The sequence below is a fragment of the Ovis canadensis genome, chromosome 20 (assembly GCF_042477335.2).
Source record: "Ovis canadensis isolate MfBH-ARS-UI-01 breed Bighorn chromosome 20, ARS-UI_OviCan_v2, whole genome shotgun sequence".
In the NCBI taxonomy this organism is placed as follows: Eukaryota; Metazoa; Chordata; class Mammalia; order Artiodactyla; family Bovidae; genus Ovis; species Ovis canadensis.
Genome location: NC_091264.1, coordinates 62498334 through 62518270, shown reverse-complemented (window position 1 = coordinate 62518270; position 19937 = coordinate 62498334). Strand labels below are relative to the sequence as shown.

Sequence of the window (19937 nt, the reverse complement as noted above, 5' to 3'; positions counted from 1 at the left end):
ACGTTTACTTAAAATTAAAAACTAAAGTCAATGGTCCTTCCCTTCTGACTTCTCCTTTCCGCAGGCGTCTACCTCGGAGTTCATGGGAGAGGGAAGTCTCTCAAGTCCCTTTAGTCAGACCGTGAAATAAGCTGCACACGTGAGGCGAGATCCATGCTTTATCAACACGTTACTCTCACAAGTCCCAGTGACAGGCTCGATACACAAGACTCTCAGTTCATTTTACAGACTCTGGAACCAAGGTGTTCAAAAGGTGAATTCTGAAACCATGGTTGGTGCAGCAAATTAATGTATCAAAACAAACAAAAGCGTCATCCAAATATTTACATTTAAAAAAGACATTTAAAAAAACAGGCTACTTATTAAGTGTGCTTGAACAAACCATGTGTGGAATTGAATTCCATTCATTATGGAGTTAGTTTCTGCTAAACACTGACGCTACAGAGACCCCTGGCATCTGAGGATTTAAGAATTTTCAAGTGTTCTCAACCTATGCTAAGAAAATAAAACATGACAGATGATTTCCGTGCGCTAATCTGGACCTCAGAAGTGGAAGGGCTAGTACATAAGGCAGGTTACTCAAGAGTGAGAGGCCTGGCACCCGTAACCGGGCCTGGCTTTGCCGCTGCCTAAGTATCACCAGGAATTCAATAAAATGCTCCGTAGAAGTCACTGAATTTTGTATTACACCTCACTTCATTATATCCCTGTAATTTCACAAACCTGGGACATTCACAAAAATGTTTTGAAATATGTTCCTTCCGAAGGTGGAGGGTCTTCTATATTACATCAAAGTAAAAACCATGCAGTTTCTTAGGGCTCACAGAGCTTTTCCAAAGTAAACTATTGATCGTACAGCCCAATTAAAAACTCAAACACTGTTTCACAGGCACAGAAAAGTCACAGCTCAGCATAGCCAATGCAGTTAATCCGACACCTCAGCCCCGCTCGCAAAGCGGTTCACAGCTATACAGTCACTCGTTTCCTTGACGTCAGCTTTGGCTCAGATGTTTAAATACTTAAGCAACTTGGAAAGATTTTTCATTTCTGTTATTTTCTTGTGTGAGCAAGAGTGTAGGGGGAATTATAATAAAGAGGGATTAAGTTCATTATAATGAAGACAGATAAGGAATAAAACAGCTACTAAAACTTCATTTACCATTTCCTTACAAAATATACGTAGAAGAATATGGCTTAAAGACAGAGGGGAAAAGCCTCTTATTTGTTCACACTATATTACTCTAGTACTTATCCAGTCTGACAACGTCAAACTTCATTTACCATCAAGGGCAAGGAGAACTAAGAGGAATTTTATGAAGTCCAATTCATTTTGGTCTTGAGATTCTAAGTGCTTAAGATTTTGGAGTTTTTCAGATTAACTTTTTTTTTAAAAAAATCAATAACCAAAAGACCCCAAAGATTAGATAGAAAACAACTGGTTAACCATTAAAAATTATCCAACTCTTACTAGAACTTTGCTTAGTCTGTAGACTAAGGCAACGATTCTTAAGCAAGACGTTTCCGTTGAGAAAAATGATCTCTTAGGAAAAAAAAACAAAACCAGAGTGGTCTCAAGCCATTCCACAGCTATCTCTTGGGTCAGAAATAGAACAATGGACAAGAACTCAGTTTCCACAAATGTACCATTTTCTTTTTTTTTTAAGACAGTGACATTGGTTTTATGGATCAAAACCAGAATTTTCATGTTTCACAATTTTGGTGCTAGAGGTCCCCAGATTCCTAACTCACTGGGGAAGGTTTCTGAAGGTGTGCATTAAGGTAAACAGCAGCAAAATACCCAACAACGTTACTGCTAAAGCAGCTGCTCCTGCTTGCGCCTTTAGAATACCAGCCGTAAAACAGCAAAACCACGCACATCTGTGCCATCAGTTGGGATGTGAGCTACTCTAAACAAGAAACAACTGTTAACAGTCCAAGGCAGGACCTCTACAATCATACTGGGCAAGCGCTGAGCTGTGGGGAGAAAATGTCAGCACATGCCCAAAAGGAGACAGTGCACACGTTTAGTATTCTAAAGGCTGCTTCAGGCAGGCCAGCAATGATTCTGCTAAGACCAACTGCTCACATACACACACACGCACACACATAGATTTAAAAGGTTTTAAAAAAACCAAATTTGTTACTTTAGAAAAATAAATGCAGTGCATTTTCAGCAATATGATCGCCATAGACTCTGATTGCTCCGTCCACACATAAGCAGTAGCCGCCTTCTATGGTGATATGGCTTCTCTGCACTAATTCCCATCAGGCCGAAAAACATTAGGGCGGGTTAGGTAAAGACTGAATTGTTGCACAAAGGAACATTTACTCATCAGATCCCACCGATCTCTTCTGTGCCCGTTTCCTGGGCAACCTTCTTGGTGAAGCTTTATCTGGAAGAAAAGAGAAAGTTTTAACTTGCCTGACTATATAAATGTGTTAAATTCAATAGCATTTTTCTTCAATTTTACCATTTAGTTCAAAAAATCACACACAAGACCATCAACAAAAAGTGTCTCTTATCCAGTACAGATTTTTAAACTAAACTTTCAAATAATCCTTCAAGAGGTTAACTCAAAATGAAAGTCTACATACTTATCAGCTGCTAAGTAAATCTTACAGGTCGTCATCACACACACAAACTTTTATGGGTAATTTTGTATGGTGACAGATGGTAACAAGGCTTACTGCAGTGACCATTTCCCAGTGTATACAAACATCTATCATTAGTTATATACCTGAAACTGATATGACATTATGTCTGTCCATTAAAACTTTTGGCAACTAGGGCAGGAAAAGATCTAATCTTGGTCACAGTGATATTGCAAAGTCTTCCTAAAGTCTACAGCTGAGCATGTTTATACCTGCAAAAGGACAATCTTTACAAACAGCATAAACAATTGATACTGGTTACAAACCAAAGACAGTATTTACAAACACAGCATGCACTTGGCACAATTTTCAGCAGTTTCACAAATTTACCCGAAATGAGCAGCAGGTTAGAGGAAATTATGCAGGATATCAGTATTAAAACTATTCTAATTTTTTTTCTAATTAAAAACTATTCTATTTTTATTCCAGAAAGCAGTATTTTGCCTTTCCTCTTACATCAGTCTTAGTGTGGTCTATTAAACCAAACACAACCTGGTGGTGTTCCTTTCACTTTCATCCAATAGGAGTCATCATCTTGAAGTTTATTTAAAAAGTAAAAGATTGTCTTCTCTCTGACCATGGTCCTTTTTATTTTCTAGGAGCACCTAACCTATTAGGAATGTAAGTTCTTTATGGAGTAAGTTACAAATTATAAGTATCTTTCCAGTATAAAAAACACATAGTAAATGTTTACAAAGAATATTTACAAGCTAAAAATTCTTTTTTAAAGACTGTACTTAAGAATTAAGCGCCTGAAGTGTCACAGGAGAGCTGGCCTCTGTGCTTTGGTGGCAGGTTGGTGATGAGGGGCTCCAGGAATCGGTGCCTGACAGCAAGCACAGACGCACCTTCTGGTGGAGAAAGCCCAGAACTTTCACCAGGTTTTCAAAAAGGCCAGACTATGAATTAATTGCCTTTTCCACCTCTATTTTATTTTTAAAAGTAAGTAATAGCTAATTAATTAGTGTTCACCACCCCCACCAACAACAATACTTCAGAATCAGCCATTTACATGGACACAGCTGTTACTATAGATATGAAATGGTCATTACTGACTCCCAATGTCAACCCCTGCAGCAGAGTTTTAAACACAGAAATACACGATAAAAGTCTCTAAGAAGCTGCAAAGCCTATTTGTTCAACGAGAACTTCACTCCATCAGTAGAACAGCCCAATCCAGCTTACCTTTAACAGTGAATCTAAAACCTTGCCCACCCACCTGTCTGGCCATCAGCTAAGCAGCAGAAACATGAACCAGAGAGTGGCCTGGAGTCATCCAGCTTTGGGGAAAGTGGCTCCAAACGCCGCAAAAGCCCAGAAAGCGGCGTTTCATTTCAGCAAAGAAAACTGATACATATATGTTTCTCCGTCTCCAAAGGAAAAGCACCGCCTCACCACTCCCCCACCCCCGACAAAACCCAAACGCAGTGCCCAATCATGATGCCTGAAGCCAAGCCTCATTCTTAACTGTAAATGAAAAATAAGTACCATTCCATAGCATACTGCTAGATTAACACATGTGGTAACACTAGAGCATGATTAGTAAGAGAGAAGAGAAACAGGAAATATCATACCCTGCTGAGAACACTACCTTTGGGGAGGGAACTGGAACACTTTCCACAGAGAGACACATACGCTGAGACCTAGCTACTCTACCTTTAGGAAATTATCCTGGGTAGGAGAGTGGGCAAAATAGGAGTCTGGGGCCATTCATTGGAGGATTAATTTTAAGAACAAAAAAAACCTGGAAACAGAAATTGTTCTATCCTTCAACACAGAACAGGCTTAATCAATCCTAACACATTTATATAAAAGAACTTTAAAAGAATACTATACGGTCGGTAAAAACGAGGTAAGTAAGTACGTAAGTGATCACCACAGACAGACACCCAAGGCACGAGAGCTCAGGCTGCAGAACCGTGTGCCACACGAGCCCGTCTGTGAACACAGACATAGGAGCAGCAGGCGTGCAGCAACGCGTGTGTAGAAACCGCCTAGAGTAACACGTGAACACCAGCAACTCATGCAAAGTGGGACTGGTGGAGCCGGCAGGTGACGTGAAAGTCTTCACCTTAAAAAATGAGGTCATACTGCTTTTATAATGTTTTTTAAAAAGTCCACTTACCACTGGAGAGAGAGAGAAAAAAAAAACCAAAACACTACATTCTTCTGTAAATACTAGTATTTCACCAACTGCATATATAATAAAAACTGGAATTATATTAAACTATCAAGCAGTATGATAGGTTTATTCTTTCAAATACAGTGGTAGCTGGCAGTTCGTTTCCTAATAAACAGTGGTAGAAAACTGTCATTCATTAAACTTATTTTAAGGCATTCACATGCTGCACAAGAGCTCTCAATACTACATCAAATACCATTAAAAAAATTAATTGCCTCACCTCTTCTACTCTGCACTGAAGCAACAGGAAAGAAAAGAAAGACAGGGAAAGGTTAGGGATATAGAGAACTCACACATCTGTACACAAACTGCAGATGCTGAAACATTTCTAAAGTGTAAACACGGTACACAGAAAAAATGTAAAGCATTCATTACTCATATTAGACTCTAGAAGTAATGAAAAGGTAAGTGCTAAGTAGCATCAACAGGCACTTTTTTTTGCTGACTCTAAGACACTTACTTCCATTTAAGAGAAAAATTTCCAGCCAAGTTTGAGTACTTACTGATCTGGTTCAGAGTTTCCTGAGGAATCCAGCTCATGTCAACGTCATTTTGACTTGAGGTTCCCATCTCTACCTTCTGAATGGGCCTCTTGCGCTAAGAGATATAAAAATACCACGTTACAGGAGCTCCATTATGGTGTTTTATTACTGTAATTTAAAAAAGACCTCTATCACGCTACCTGCTTAAATATCTTGATAAACATGTTCTCTTCTAGTTCTAAAACATATTCCTCAATTATTTTTTTAACTAGACAGGGGGAAACCATGTCCACAGCAATTACAAAGAATAAGGAATAAATCTTCACAATTATTTATTTCCAGTCATTAATGACCTTTTCCTCTGCTCTAAAGCTCCATATGTTAATACAATCAGTAGACCAAGTAAGAACTATTTATCCAGTGATTTTTCTCATTTTGGAAATCTTAAGAATAAATTTATTTTCACATTCAACAAAATGTGGGATAATTACTGAAATGTTGCATGCAGATTCCTGCGTTGTATCTAAATACACTTAAATAGCTGGTATAAATAAAACAAAAACAGGCAATCTCAGTTAAGCTAACAGCCTCAAACTCTGTTCCGTGAGTATTCGCAGCAAAACTGCAAGAAAGAAAAGAGACATAACTCTTCTCTTCAATCCTATTCTTTAAAAAATAGTAAAACCCCATCTAGTTATTTACATAAGAAACCGAATTATTAATTACACAGTCTGAATACTGGATCTGAATACACAGAAAGACAACTGAAAAAAATGGTTTATCCCTAATACATAAGTTTATACAAAAATGCTGACGATTTTATGAAAGTGAGGTAATGAAAGTGATGGAAATTAACGTTTAAGCACTATTTCTCTTTAAAAGATAATGACTTAACATGTACTACCAATATCAGAGATTTAACTGCCTGACTTATTGCTTAATAAATAATGATTAACCAAAATATCTAGCAATTGTTTGGAGCCAGTGGACATCAATATATTTGACACAAACCATGTTACATACTGAAAGGAACAGTATGGATTATTCTGTTTGGGGGCTTTTGTTTGACTGGGGGAGGCGAGGGAGATGAGGACGCAGGGGAAGAATTAACCACTGCATTCAAAGCTGGGAGACCATGACCACATGAGGGCCTTCAACACTGACACGTCACTTCTCTAGCAAGAGCAGAATTTGGCCAATTTCACTTTCTTCTTCAAACCAAGACTCATTTAAGCGCTAATTAGAAATCAGCCCTATGATCAAGAATAAGCTGCATGGCTAATAAGTAAAATAACATATCCATTAACTGCATGTGGCAGAAAATTCTGAACAAACCCAAACATACCCCCAAGGTCTCATCTTCAAGCTTCATTTTAAAAAGCTGTAACAGACCTGTATATCTATAAACCCACAGTGAGAGCAAGCAAGCACAAACATGGAGACTGTCCTGGGCACCGGGCCGACCTCGGAATACCCGTGATGGGAGCGGCTTAGTTCACGCGCGTTTACCTTTCTAGACTCCAGGAGCTGGTGAAGGCCAACGACAACCAGCAGCCCGAGACCCGCCAGGAACATGTACATAAATATGCTGATGCCAAAGGAGAAGACAGAAACTCGCTTCAGTTCCTAAGAAATACCGCAGCTAATCAAAACTACAGTCGCGCTTCAACTCAGAAGACCTGGGAGGCAACTGCAATGAGAATTCTAACACAACGTGTGTTTTCCAAACAACGTGTGGGGAAAAAAGAGTAAAATATTTTAAATTCAACTAAGATGAAGGTAATAGTTTCATGAATTTACCTTTATCTTTAACGTCAATTAGTCTCCCTCCTACTCTGCCAAAAGGAATGTGATCTACAATGAATTACTTCATGATTTGTTCTATTCTAAGCTCAGTTAAAATAACTGCATTAGGTTTTGTTCCTCAAAGATCAGATTTTGCACGATTTTATTTAAAAACTACTCTTTGTGAATCATAAGTATATGCTGAAAAATGATTCGGTATTCACAATGAATACACTTTTCAAGATAAAAATCTCCTAACATATTTGCAGTAGCAATTTTGGAGGCATGCAACTTCCATTAGGCTGGTGACTATAAAACAATTTAAAGACAGGAAGAACAAAAAGTGAACTATCTTTCTAAATCAATTTTTGTTAGTTTTAACTACCTTTCCTAACGTGTTGTTATTAATCATTGTTGTGAGAATCATCTAAAGTGTGGAGTTAAGTGGTCAAGATTTCAACCCATCCACAGCAGGCTCCATCTTCACCATGAAACACCAGGATGACAGACACGAGCCTCCCAGTCCTGCCTTCTGAGACCAAAATCTATATCTGGCAAAACTCACTTACGTTTCTCCATCTAACCCATCTTCTCTCTCAATAATTGTAACTGTTTGATTGAAGACAGCATCTTGGAAAACATTGCCCTGTTAAGAAAAAATAAATCACAAAAATCTGAAATGCACTGGAAGAATGAAAGCTTACAAAATTTCTTCAAATTGTCATCCTAACATACACTACAGCTCTCTCATCACTTACGATATCCTAAAACTTAACAGAATTGTACATAAGTGTAATAATTCAATGTCAGGGACTCAACATTATGACGTTACTTTGTCCTACAAAACAAAGAATGACTCCAACTTTGCTAAAATTATCCACTTTCTTTGTGGGGGGTGGGATGGTGTGTGAGAAACCAGGGAAGTGAACACACAGAAAAACACACAGAAGGAAGCAGAGAACACAGGACACTCTTCAGCTAGAAGCCCTGGTTTCTGTTGTATGTACCCCTTCAGATAAGAAAGCAAAGGCGTGGAACAGGCACTCTGCAGCAGGACCTTGTTTTAAGAACTAGACTTGAGCCAAAGTCCAGTCCATACCGACAATGGGTTAGAAATCAATTTACATCAAACGATCAGTGACACTCACAGTATCAAAATCTTTTTCTCTGGTGGTCTCGAAATACTTTTGTCAGCTCAATACAATTCCAGTTTTCAAAGACGAGAGACTCACTGGGACAACACACAGCTGTGCTCCGTGTTGTGTGTGAAGCCCTGAGGTAATGCTTTTCCAAACTGTCACTATTTACTGTTGCACTGTAATGGTTTAAGTATTATTTCAAGGTCTTTCGATTAGCAAACCAAGATGACACAGACAGTCAAAGAGAACTGAGCCTACAGGCGTGCTTTTGGATGAAGTTTAATTCTGCTTAGAAACAAGATGAAATACATAATCCTTCAGGCTCCTAAGCTATAACGGTGAGGAAACTTAGTACATTGCTTTGAAAATAAGGAAGGGGAATTCCTGGCAGTACAATGGTTACAACTCGGCACTCTCAATGCCGAGGCCCAGGTTCAAGCCTGGTCAGGGAACTGAGATCACGCAAGCCCGGGAGGTGAAGCTTTAAAAAAAAAAAAAGATGGAAAAATCTTTCCCACATTCTACTAAGTAGTTTTAAAAAAACAAAAGAGGAAAACTTAATGGCAGCATCAGAAATTTGACGCAGACATAAGATAAACACAGTGACACTAGGGTGATGAAAAGGTTCAATAAGCTTCCAGAAAGGATGACATTTTCTTTCCTGAAAGCTTTTTAGATGTGCTCTAAACTGGAGGACGACGTAACAGCTGGCATCTAGAGGTCAGCTCCCAGCAGCAAAGTCCTAGAGGGCTTCTCTCATTCATTCACTGGCCACACCTACACTGTGGAGCAAAGTATCTGAGAGGCACCCGAGAGGCTAGCTGGGTCTCATACACCGTAAGCCTTTTTACTATTCTAAAAATATTCAGTTGTATTTTATGAGTGTATAAAATGACATAAAAAGTCACAGAAAGTCCTTAAATCTTACACAGAGTAGTAGTAAAATGGGCAAAATGTAAGCGACAAAAAGCACAAAGATGACTTAATATGTATGAACACCTGAAGAGGCAGTGGATTCCTCTCTTTCTAGAACTTTCGTAGCCCTCACTCACTCGTCTCCAGGACGCAGCACTTGTCATGCCGTGATCTGTTTACACTCCTCTGGCGCACTGCCTTACAGACTCGAAGACAGAGATGTGTGTAACCAACCTTTGCCTGCCCACTGCCCATCAACTTCAACCACCAAACAGGCACTCGAATGAATAAACACAATAGCACTTAGACGTCAACTGTCCTCATGTGCCCCTAACTTAAGGAAGGCCTTACGTTCAAATCCTTGTAGTTCAGGTTGATGACCAGACCGAAGGGCCGGCCCCCCATGGGCTCTGCGGGGATGAAGGAGTACTCAAAGGTTGCCTGTCTCTGGGGCGGCACGACTGTGTTCAGAGGAAGAGCGGTGAAATTCTGGATATAAAACTGGTAGTCCTGAGGGTAACGGAATGAGGCGTCGAGAGACTCGACAATAAAGTCTTCTGTACCCTTGTTTGTAAAGCCTACCAGGAACTTCACTATGTTATTTGCTGGAAAATCTACGAAACAAAAAAAGAGACAGGAAGGTTAGAAAACATTTGAAGGACGCAAAAGACGCAGACACTACAAATGGATTCTGAGGCCCGTTCCTGCTGTGCATGGACTTGGTTTTGGAACCTGTTTCAGGAAAACATTCCAGCCATGCTCCAGCAGCTGGCTGGAGGCTGTGTGTAAGCTGAAACCCTAGTCGACACACCAGTGTTCCAACTGAAGAGCTCAACTGAGCGCCTCGACTGGAGCCCCGGCCGCTGCCAATAAGCCCCCAGGAGCAGCGGGCGCTGTGCTCAGCAGTCAGGGCCCCCAGGGCGGCCGGGCGCGGTGCTGAGCTCACCAGCGGTGCCGCGCTCAGGCTCTGCTGGTTGTGCGAACGGTGGGCAGGAGAGCGACAGGGAGGGGACGCCTGAGATTCACCTGCAAACTGCAACATCTGTCAGATGTTTAAAAAAAAAAAAAAACCACCCTTATCTACTTTAGGCAGTTACTCAGAACGCAGATCTGAAGGTCAAGACCCACGGAGGCAGCTACAAAGATGAAACTAGGAAAACAAAAACCTCTCAATCAAACCACATTTTCTGTAGACACAGAGCTGGAACGTACACAGGAATACAGCAGAGAGCTTGAGAAGGCCCCTCAAATGAATACTCTCCAATAGCAAGTATTCAATGATCATCCACAGAGCCACTCATCCACTGAAGCACAGGCTCTGGGGCCAGATGGACCTGAGTCTAAACCATCTTCACAGCCTGTTTACTGAGACAGTGACCTTGAGCAAGCAGTGATCTCTCAGTCAGTTCAACAACTCTCTCTCTCGGGGTTCCTGTTAGGATTCAGTAACACACACAAAATACTCAAAACGTCGGCTCTCAATAAATGTTAGCCATTTATTTTCTTCTAATGCAACACAGGCTTTAATTAAAAAAAGATTTAGTATTTCACTAGTATTTATACTCAAAATATGAATGTTAATTTTACTGTGGCAGTTTGGATAAAGTTTAAAGACAGTATCTTTCAAGGGGACATTTAATTTCTAGTTAAAATGGATAGTATTTACTTTCCCCTTCCCTGGTGGCTCAGAGGTTAAAGCATCTGCCTGCAATGTGGGAGACCTGGGTTCGATCCCTGGCTCAGGAAGATTCCCTGGAGAAGGAAAAGGCAACCCACTCCAGTGTTCTTGCCTGGAGAATCCCATGGACGGAGGAGCCTGGTAGGCTGCAGTCCATGGTGTCACACAGTTGGACATGACTGAGCAACTTCACTTCACTTAGTTTCAAAGCCAGAAATGATACTTTACAGATATAGGTATTCATACATATATAGGCAGGTTTTTTTCCCCAAAGTGTGTCTGCACTATATTTGCAGAAATAAAGATCTTTATCATTATTAATGCTACCCTGAAAAGTGAGCTTGTCATTTAAAAAACTTCTGTATCTGAACTACAACCACAATCCCCGCTCACCTTCTCCTTTCACAAACAGGATGGTCGTATCGGCACTTGGTGAAGCTTCAGGTTCACCTGACACATCATCTTCCTCTTTATCTTCAGCCTAAAAGAAATGTTGAAAACGGATTACTACGGGGAAAAGCACAGCATCATTTAAGAAGAGTGGCTTCACTGGATTTGGGACAATATATTAGTATACTGGATCTCCAAGGCTGTGCTGAGATCAGTAGTGGAATGAACAGTTACGTGCATATAGATCCCCCAGGGATTTTGCAACTGTAACTGAGAGTGAAGCCTGAGAGTCTGTATTTCTAACAAGGATCCAGCAAATGCCCATGAAGCTGGTATTTAGATTACACTCTGAACTGCAAGGTTCTAGAGCCCAAGTGGGTAAGTTGTCTATAAAGTCTGAAACTTTGAAAACCGTATTTTTCAAAAGGACATATAATTTCTAGTTAAAATGGACAGTATTAATTTTTCCCCTTAAATGCCAGGAATACTACTTTCCAAGAAAAGAAGTCTCAAACACAGTCTTCAATTCCCTCCCCAACAAAGGGGAAAGGAGGGGCCGGTCTGAGGACTCAGACATCAAACCCTTTCAGCTTTGGGAACCACGAGGTCTCCCCCATGAGCATGCAGCCGCAGGCGGAGGAGGCGAGCAGCCAGAGCCAACAAGGAGGAGGTGGCACGCTGGCACGGGCCCGCAGGCTCCTTCTGCCACCCCTGCTCCAGGCCTGGTTATGAGTCATTCCATCCCAATTTACAGAACGACCTCCCTGCGAGAAGTCGGCACACCACTTGGAAGAAACGGTCTTTAAAAAATCATGACCAGGGAAATAATGAGGTGGCCAGCAAGCAATCGCTCAGTCGTGTCTTTTTGCGATCCCATGGATTGTAGTCTACCAGGCTTCTCTGTCCATGGGACTTTCCAGGCAAGCATACTGGAGTGGGTTGCCATTTCCTTCTCCAGGGGATGTTCTTGACTCAGGAATCAAACCCAGGTCTCCTGCATTGCAGGCAGACACTTTACCCTCTGAGCCACCAGGGAAGCCCCATAATGAGGTGGAGATGTCCTGAAATTCAATTAAATTTGCACGACTCAGAACATTTACTAATCACTGAATCGTATGCTTAAAATGAGAAAGTATCATGATGTGTAAATTATATTGCAATAACATTGTTTTAAAAAGGTCAACAGAACAAAAACTATCTTACATTTTAAAATTTCTCCACACCCACCTCATATGCTTAAGAGAAGGCAGGAACCAGAAACTGTCAAATGCAGGGAAAAGGAGACACTTGAGAAGCGAGAGAATCACCCTACGACCTGACCACGGGGGTCATGAGCATTAAGGAGTGAGGAGGCAGCGGCGGCAGCGGGGCAGGCAGAATCACCCTACGACCTGACCACGAGGTCATCAGCATTAAAGAATGAGGAGGCAGCGGCAGCAGCACTGAGAAAACCCGGAAGGGCCACAAGGCCAGCAAGGAGGGGCGCTCAGGACAGGCTCAGGGCAGAGACCAGGCCAGGAACCCGGCCATCAGGCCACTGGCACCACAGCAAGAAGGTTCACGAGATTCGTGGGAGCTGACCGACCACTGTGAGAACGAATGGGAAATGAGCAGAAGAGAGAGCTGTACAAAGCACTCTTCTAAGAACTGTGCTGGTAAAAAGGAAACCTGTACCAACTTAAGGTGAACAGGAAGTGGAGGCGTGTGGGCACGTCTGGACCTTAACAGAAGTAAGTCACCAAGAAAAATCAACGCTTGAAGCCACAGGAAGAAAGAGGGTAATAAGCAAGATCCCACAGGACCAGACAGGGAGAAGGGGGGAGGGCCCACCTTAGAGGAGAGTAAGAACTCTCTGAAAGGAAAGACGCAGACAAGCTACTTAGTAATATATTCAGAAGAACTCAGGTTCTATTTGACAGAGTTCACACTGATGGCCTTCACGTTCTGACATCAAAGACCACACTGTTGTGACGACTTCAAAGAGAAACTGATTTTGGAGTTTGAGAGTGGTTAAAAGATTCTCCCTAGGATAAATTACAGTAGTCTGGGAGAGAAAATAAGCTAGAGTGGAGTGAAAGTGTGAGTTTCTGAGTCATGCTTGACTCTGCCTGACCGTCACCCGCCAGTTCTTAGCTCCGAGCACACCACAACGATCCACCTTGTAGCTCAATGTCTGCTGTCTTACTGTAATTATACAGTGAAAGCTTCAAAATTGGACAACTTCTCGATCTTTCCTAAGCCCTCTCTCTATGAGGAATCTTCATGGAACATAGTTTACACGTTGTTTTTTGTCTGCTCCTCACCCCCTGGCAGCAAAACGCATACACACTGTCCAAGAGCATGAAGACCTCGAGAACAGAGAGGCTATCTGGCTTGCTCACCCAGGGAATCCAGAACAGCGCCTGGCACACTGTAGGAACTCACAGATACACTGCTTATTGAGGGAGGAAGGAGAGAAGAGGAAAGTAAGACCCAGAAAGGTAAGGTGCCCAAGACCGGAAAGTTAAGCGGGGTATGTCCCAAACCCACCAACTGGTCCAGCGGTCCTACTCAGTTGCCTTAGAGACTCCTGTCCATGTCACCTCGGACTCTTCTGTTTCACGTCTCCCTCCTTCTGCCAAAAAGTACTAAGGAATTATCCTCAGTGACTGGCCTCATTCTCCCAACTTCAATCCACTCTGATCCCAGTCACAAACCTCTAAAGGCAAACAGTTTAATACCATATTTGTCTATAGAAAGGAGGACTTCTAAACACACTAGATACATATAATAAACCGAGGGCAGCACTAACCAGATCTGTCGGTTCATCTTCTTCCACCTCTGCTTCGTCGTCTTCATCTTCAATTATAGAATCTTCCACCGTTTCTTCATCTTCTGTAAGATCCTGAGCCACTGCCAATGAGCCTAACAGTAAAACATGAAACAAGCAGTTAGCCTTTACTCTGGAATACCAACTTTTCCTTTTCTAAAGGCAACAAAAATTTTCCCTCAGAATAACTCAATCTCCCAGTCCACTCAAGCGATGCCAAATTACAAGGCATCTCATAACATTCAGATGATCTTATCTAACTGCTAGTCTTACCAACTGCACATTAATTTTAGTGGGAAATGCTGTTTAACTTTAAAAAGCAGCTAGAAAAATGAACTGCTAAAACTACAGATGCCGTAAAGGCCAAATAAATAAATTCAGGCAATTTTGTTAAACATATTAAAAGTAACAAAGTAAGTTTGTTTTAAAACTAAAAAGCTCTACAATTTAAGCCATCATTAACCATATAAAACAAACCAAAAAAAACCCCCCAAAATCCAGGCCTAAGGGAAAACAGCAATCTAAATATCTAGGCAAGTGATTGTTTATTAAGGTTCACAACAGCTCAATGCTCTTAACACTTCATAGCATATAACCCCAAGGAACAAACATCTGTATGACATCTACGGTAAAAACTAGCTCTCATAAAATACATTTGATTTAGTAAAAACTATATTGGTAATTTCAGAGTTGAGAACTGAGAAAAGCATGAATTCATTTTTGCATACAGCTTCAAACATGTTTTAAGATACTTCTTATAATCCCTACACTTAGAAATCATAGTGAAAGTTAAACATAACTATAATGCCAAAAAATTATAAATGCTAAGTTTATAGGCAAAAATACATGTCACATTAAATCTCTTTCAGGCAAGGCCCTCAGAAGCAATTTCAAAGTTTCACAGACTCTTCCAACACTTCTCAGAAAGAATGATGATGTGGCAATTCAGTCTAGCGGGGGGAAAAGGGAAAGGAAGCATGTGCACACGCGGCAAAACCCAGAAGAAAGAGTAAATACTAAGGACTCTGCATTTCAAGCCTTCTCCACCTCCCTGAGTTCTTACCGCAGTTAAGATTTAAGTCAAATGTTAACACTGAACTTCATGAACTCAAAGTCAGCTTCTACTGCTTGTTGAACAAACCGAAACAGTGCATTCATAATTTAAAATAAAACTAATAGGAAGACTATCTAGGTCTGACATAATAAAGTTGTACTTAAATTTCAAGACTTCTCAATAAATAAAATGGCGTTCACCCAACATTTATTAAACATTTTTATGCTAACCAGTAACAACTTTGTGCCTTAAAAAAAATCTAACATTTTTCTATTGGAAAAATTAAGAGAAAACATCTTTCGAAAGACAGACCCTAAGGCACCAAAAAAAAAAAAAAATCAAAGATACCCAGAAACTGATGTTTCTTAAGAAAATGTTCTAAAGCCAGAAAAAATACAGTCCAGATTCTAGACAAATACCATCACCAAATTTTCCTCAAGAAAATAAAAAGAACAACCAGGAGAGCGAGTCCTAAAGGAAAAGCATTCCTACTTAAATCTGCAAATGAATTAACAACTGTGGTTAATTCTCCACTTGGTTTTCTATCCATTAAACAGAAATCAGTCAGTTTACTTTTCTTTGCAAAAAGAACACGTGGAGGGCTGTCACTATCATCCATTTTGCCGCACAGCTTGCTTAAACTTACAGAATAAAAAGAATTCTAGCGATCATACGATCAGACTAAATTCCATGGAGAAACTTGCAGTTCAAGACAGAATCAGGGCAAGAAGCCAAGTCTCCACTTTTTTATCATCCTGTTATTCACTGTCACACCAGATAAACTGTGGGGAATACACCTAAATAATGAAATAGACTACATTTTTTTTCAGGACTAGGCAATGCATCCAAGGAACAAACAAAAAAGTTACCAATAAAAGGAGAGCAAAAGAAGGGCTGGAGTAATGGACAGGCCCAAGGATTCCTCAGCCCGTCTGGGCGCAGGGGTGCACTGGCAGACGAGCACGGGGGGTTTGGTGAAACCAAGACACCAGGGGACGCAGAGAGCGGCGCTGATACACGAGGCTAGGACGGGCGGCTGGGCCCGAAAACACCCGGGTTTCGGCAAATGAATGAGGACGCCGGGCCTGGAAGCCAGGGACACGTCAGCTCAGCGCCGAGGGGAGGGCAGGGCAGGGGGCGGAGCGGCAGCCGCGGGCGGTCAGCGGCCCCGGAGCGCTCCGGCCCGCCCGCCCGCCGCCCCCGCCGCCCCCGCCGCCCCCGCCACCCTCGCCCCGGCCCAGCCGGGCCTCCCGGCGCGCCCGAGCCTCCCGAGGCCCCCGACCCCTCCGTGCCTGGACCGGGCCTCGGTGGGGCCTGGCGCGCCGGGCCGCACTGCGCGCCGGAGGCGGGGATGGGGCCCAGAGGCCGCCGAGCGAGGCCGACTAGGAGACCCCAGCCCCGGGGGTACCCCGACCCGGGGGGCGCCGCGGCAGCCTCCGGCCTCACGCCTGCCTGGTCCCACGGCGGCTCCCGCCCACCAGGCCGAGCCCCTCGACCCACGGCCCAGCCTCACCTCCTGGGCTGCCTCGGAGCAGGAGGGTGGCGGGGAATACCAGCAGGAGAAGCAGCAGCAGGCGGCGGAGGGACCTCATAGCGCGGCCGCTCCGGCGTCCAGAGCCCGAACGCGAGAACCCTCAGCCGCTCCGGCGCGAATGGCGTTACTCTTCATCCGGGCTCTGGGGGAGGGGCGGGACACGCACCGCGCACGGCCCTCGTCACGCCCCTCCTACGTGAGAGGGGCGGGGCACGCACCATGCGTGGCCCTCGCCAGGCTCCTTCCCGACGTGGCTGCTCGGTCCGAGCGGTGGGGGAGCGCAGGAGGCCCCGGGAGTCACGTGACAGGTTGGTAGGCCCTCCGAGATTCCCGCGACATCTCCGAGATCCCGCGAGAGTCCTCCTCCCATCACGGCCAAGGGCTACCGGCAACCTCCGCTTTTGCCGCTCACCGCGCCTTTCCATCCCTCCCTCCCAGTTAACGGTTCCTTTATTTGACTAACGATCAGCTTGGAAGTCTTTGTGCAATTGAAGAGTAATGCCGCTTAATATAAGGAACATGAACTGCCTGTTTTACAGACTATGCCAAAGCCTTTGACTGTGTGGATCACAATCAACTGTGGAAAATTCTGAAAGAGATGGGAATACCAGACCACCTGACCTGCCTCTTGAGAAACCTTTATGCAGGTCAGGAAGCAACAGTTAGAACTGGACATGGAACAACAGACTGGTTCCAAATAGGAAAAGGAGTACATCAAGGCTGTATATTGTTACCCTGCTTATTGAACTTATATGGAGAGTACATCATGAGAAACGCTGGACTGGAAGAAGCACAAGCTGAAATCAAGATTGCCAGGAGAAATATCAGTAACCTCAGCTATGCAGATGACACCACCCTATGGCAGAAAGTGAAGAGGAACTAAAAAGCCTCTTGATGAAAGTGAAAGAGGAGAGTGAAAAAGTTGGCTTAAAGCTCAACATTCAGAAAACTAAGATCATGGCATCTGGTCCCGTCAAATAGATGGGGAAACAGTGTCAGACCTTATTTTTGTGGGCTCCAAAATTACTGCAGATGGTGACTGCAGGCATGAAATTAAAAGACGCTTGCTCCTTGGAAGCAAAGTTATGGCCAACCTAGACAGCATATTAAAAAGCAGAGACATTACTTTGTCATCAGAGGTCCGTCTAGTCAAGGCTATGGTTTTTCCAGTGGTCATGTATGGATGTGAGAGTGGGACTATAAAGAAAGCTGAGTGCCAAAGAATTGATGCTTTTGAACTGTGGTGTGGGAGAAGACTCTTGAGAGTCCCTTGGACTGCAAGGAGATCCAACAAGCCCATCCCAAACGAGATCAGTCCTGGGTGTTCATTGGAAGGACTGATGTTGAAGCTGAAACTCCAATACTTTGGCCACCTGATCCGAAGAGCTGACTCATTGGAAAAGACCCTGATGCTGGGAAAGATTGAGGGCAGGAGGAGACGGAGACGACAGAGGATGAGATGGTTGGATGGCATCACAGACTCAATGGACATGAGTTTGGGTAAACTCCAGGAGTTGGTGATGGACAGGGAGGCCTGGTGTGCTGTGGTTCATGGGGTCACAAAGAGTTGGACACGACTGAGTGATTGAATTGACTGACTGAACTGCCTGTGTGTGGCACTGAAAAGCAAGAACATGCTTTGGAATATATAATTGTTAAAAAAAATACAAAGCATAAAAAATACACATTGGAAAATATTGTTTCTGCACAACCCCCCCCCCCCCGACCCTTGCAGACACCCTCGTCCACAGTTAAACAGTGACAGTTCTTAAATTCTTACCTGACAGTCCAGTGCTAGAAGTCACCTAGTACAGTGCCTACCATAGAGCAAGCGTTTAGGAAATACATGATGCAGGCAGCAGTGGCTGTACTCTTTGCTTCTCTTCTCGTGTGGACTTTGGGTTGCTGCCAGCCATCCGGTATGTCATGCAGTCAAACAATGTGAACTCCAGGTACCAGTGGACGAGACCTTCCGGAGAAGTCACAGGGATGATGAAACAAGCTAACCCTTAGTGTGCTCACTGTTGCCAATCCCTGTCATTCAATCGCTGAAAATATTTATAAGCTGGGTATTGTTAACTGAGACACATTAAGCTTAGGAACTTCCCCAAGGCTTAAAAGCTAGTCTAGTGGCAGATGCTAAGATTTGAACCTGGCAGTCTGATTCCAGCAGTGGACACAGGACTGGAAAAGATCAATTTTCATTCCAATCCCAAAGAAAGGCAATGCCAAAGAATGTTCAAACTACCACACAATTGCACTCATATCACACACTAGCAAAGCAATGCTCAAAATTCTCCAAGCCAGGCCTCAATAGTACGTGAACCAAGAACTTTCAGATGTTCAAGCTGGATTTAGAAAAGGCGGAGGAACCAGAGGTAAGTTGCCAACATCTGCTGGGTCATAGAAAAAAATAAGAGAATTCCAGAAAAGCGTCTATTTCTGCTTTATTGACTATGCCAAAGCCTTTAACTGTGTGGATCACAACAAACTGTGTAGAATTCTTAGAGATGGGAATACCAGGCCACCTTACCTGCCTCCTGAGAAACCTGTATGCAGGTGAAGAAGCAACAGTCAGAAGCAAACATGAAACAATGGACTGATTCCAAATTGGGAAAGGAGTTCCTCAAGGCTGTACACTGTCACCCTGCTTATTTAACTTATATGCAGAGTATGTCATTGGAAATGTCAGGCTAGATGAAGCGCAAGCTGGAATCAAGATTGTTGGGAGAAATATCAATAATCTCAGATATGCAGATGATACCACCCTTATGGCAGAAAGTGAAGAGGAATTAAAGAGTTTCTTGATGAAAGTGAAAGAGGAGAGTGAAAAAGCTGGATTAAAACTAAACATTCAAAAAACTAAAATCATGGCATCCAATCCCGTCACTTCATGACAAATAGATGGGGAAACAATGGAAACAGTGACAGACTTTATTTTCTTGGGCCCGAAAATCACTGCAGATGGTGACTGCAGCCATAAAATTAAAACATACTTGCTCCTTGGAAGAAAAGTTATGACCAGCCTAGACAGCATACCAAAAAGCAGAGACATTAACTTTGCCAACAGAGGTCCATCTAGTCAAAGCTCTGGTTTTTCCAGTCTTCATGTGTAGATGTGAGAGTTGAGTATGTATGGATGTGAAAGAAAGCCAAGTGCCAAAGAATTGATGTTTTTGAACTGGTCTGTGGCTCCAGGTCTCAGGATGTGTTTCTCCAGAGGCTGAACATATGAGGATAATGCAGTTTAGGCTTAAACTGGGACTCTGACTCTAGTTTTATTATTAAATGGTTACTGATAAACTTTTATTTGGGAC

General features: G+C 42.9%; 1 protein-coding gene across 1 annotated transcript; it reads right to left on the bottom strand.

The window, feature by feature from the left end:
• Positions 1-144: 144 nt before the first annotated feature.
• On the bottom strand, positions 145-16950 carry SSR1 (signal sequence receptor subunit 1). Its single transcript, XM_069563104.1, has 8 exons — positions 16600-16950; positions 14015-14127; positions 11227-11314; positions 9507-9769; positions 7671-7747; positions 6826-6904; positions 5338-5431; positions 145-2393 (listed from the first exon to the last, which is right to left on the bottom strand). The coding sequence occupies exons 1-8, from the start codon at positions 16676-16678 to the stop codon at positions 2326-2328; spliced, it is 861 nt and encodes a 286-aa protein (XP_069419205.1). The 5' UTR covers positions 16679-16950; the 3' UTR covers positions 145-2325.
• Positions 16951-19937: the final 2987 nt, after the last annotated feature.

Excerpts from the sequence above, each read along its gene's own strand:
- SSR1 (XM_069563104.1), bottom strand. The coding sequence starts at position 16,678 with ATGAGGTCCCTCCGCCGCCTGCTGCTGCTTCTCCTGCTGGTATTCCCC. Across the intron at positions 9,770-11,226 it reads CCTGTTTGTGAAAGGAGAAG|ATTTTCCAGCAAATAACATA; the intron begins GTGAGCGGGGAT and ends TTTGTTTCGTAG. Across the intron at positions 6,905-7,670 it reads GATGGGTTAGATGGAGAAAC|CATATTTATGTACATGTTCC; the intron begins GTAAGTGAGTTT and ends CTTTGGCATCAG.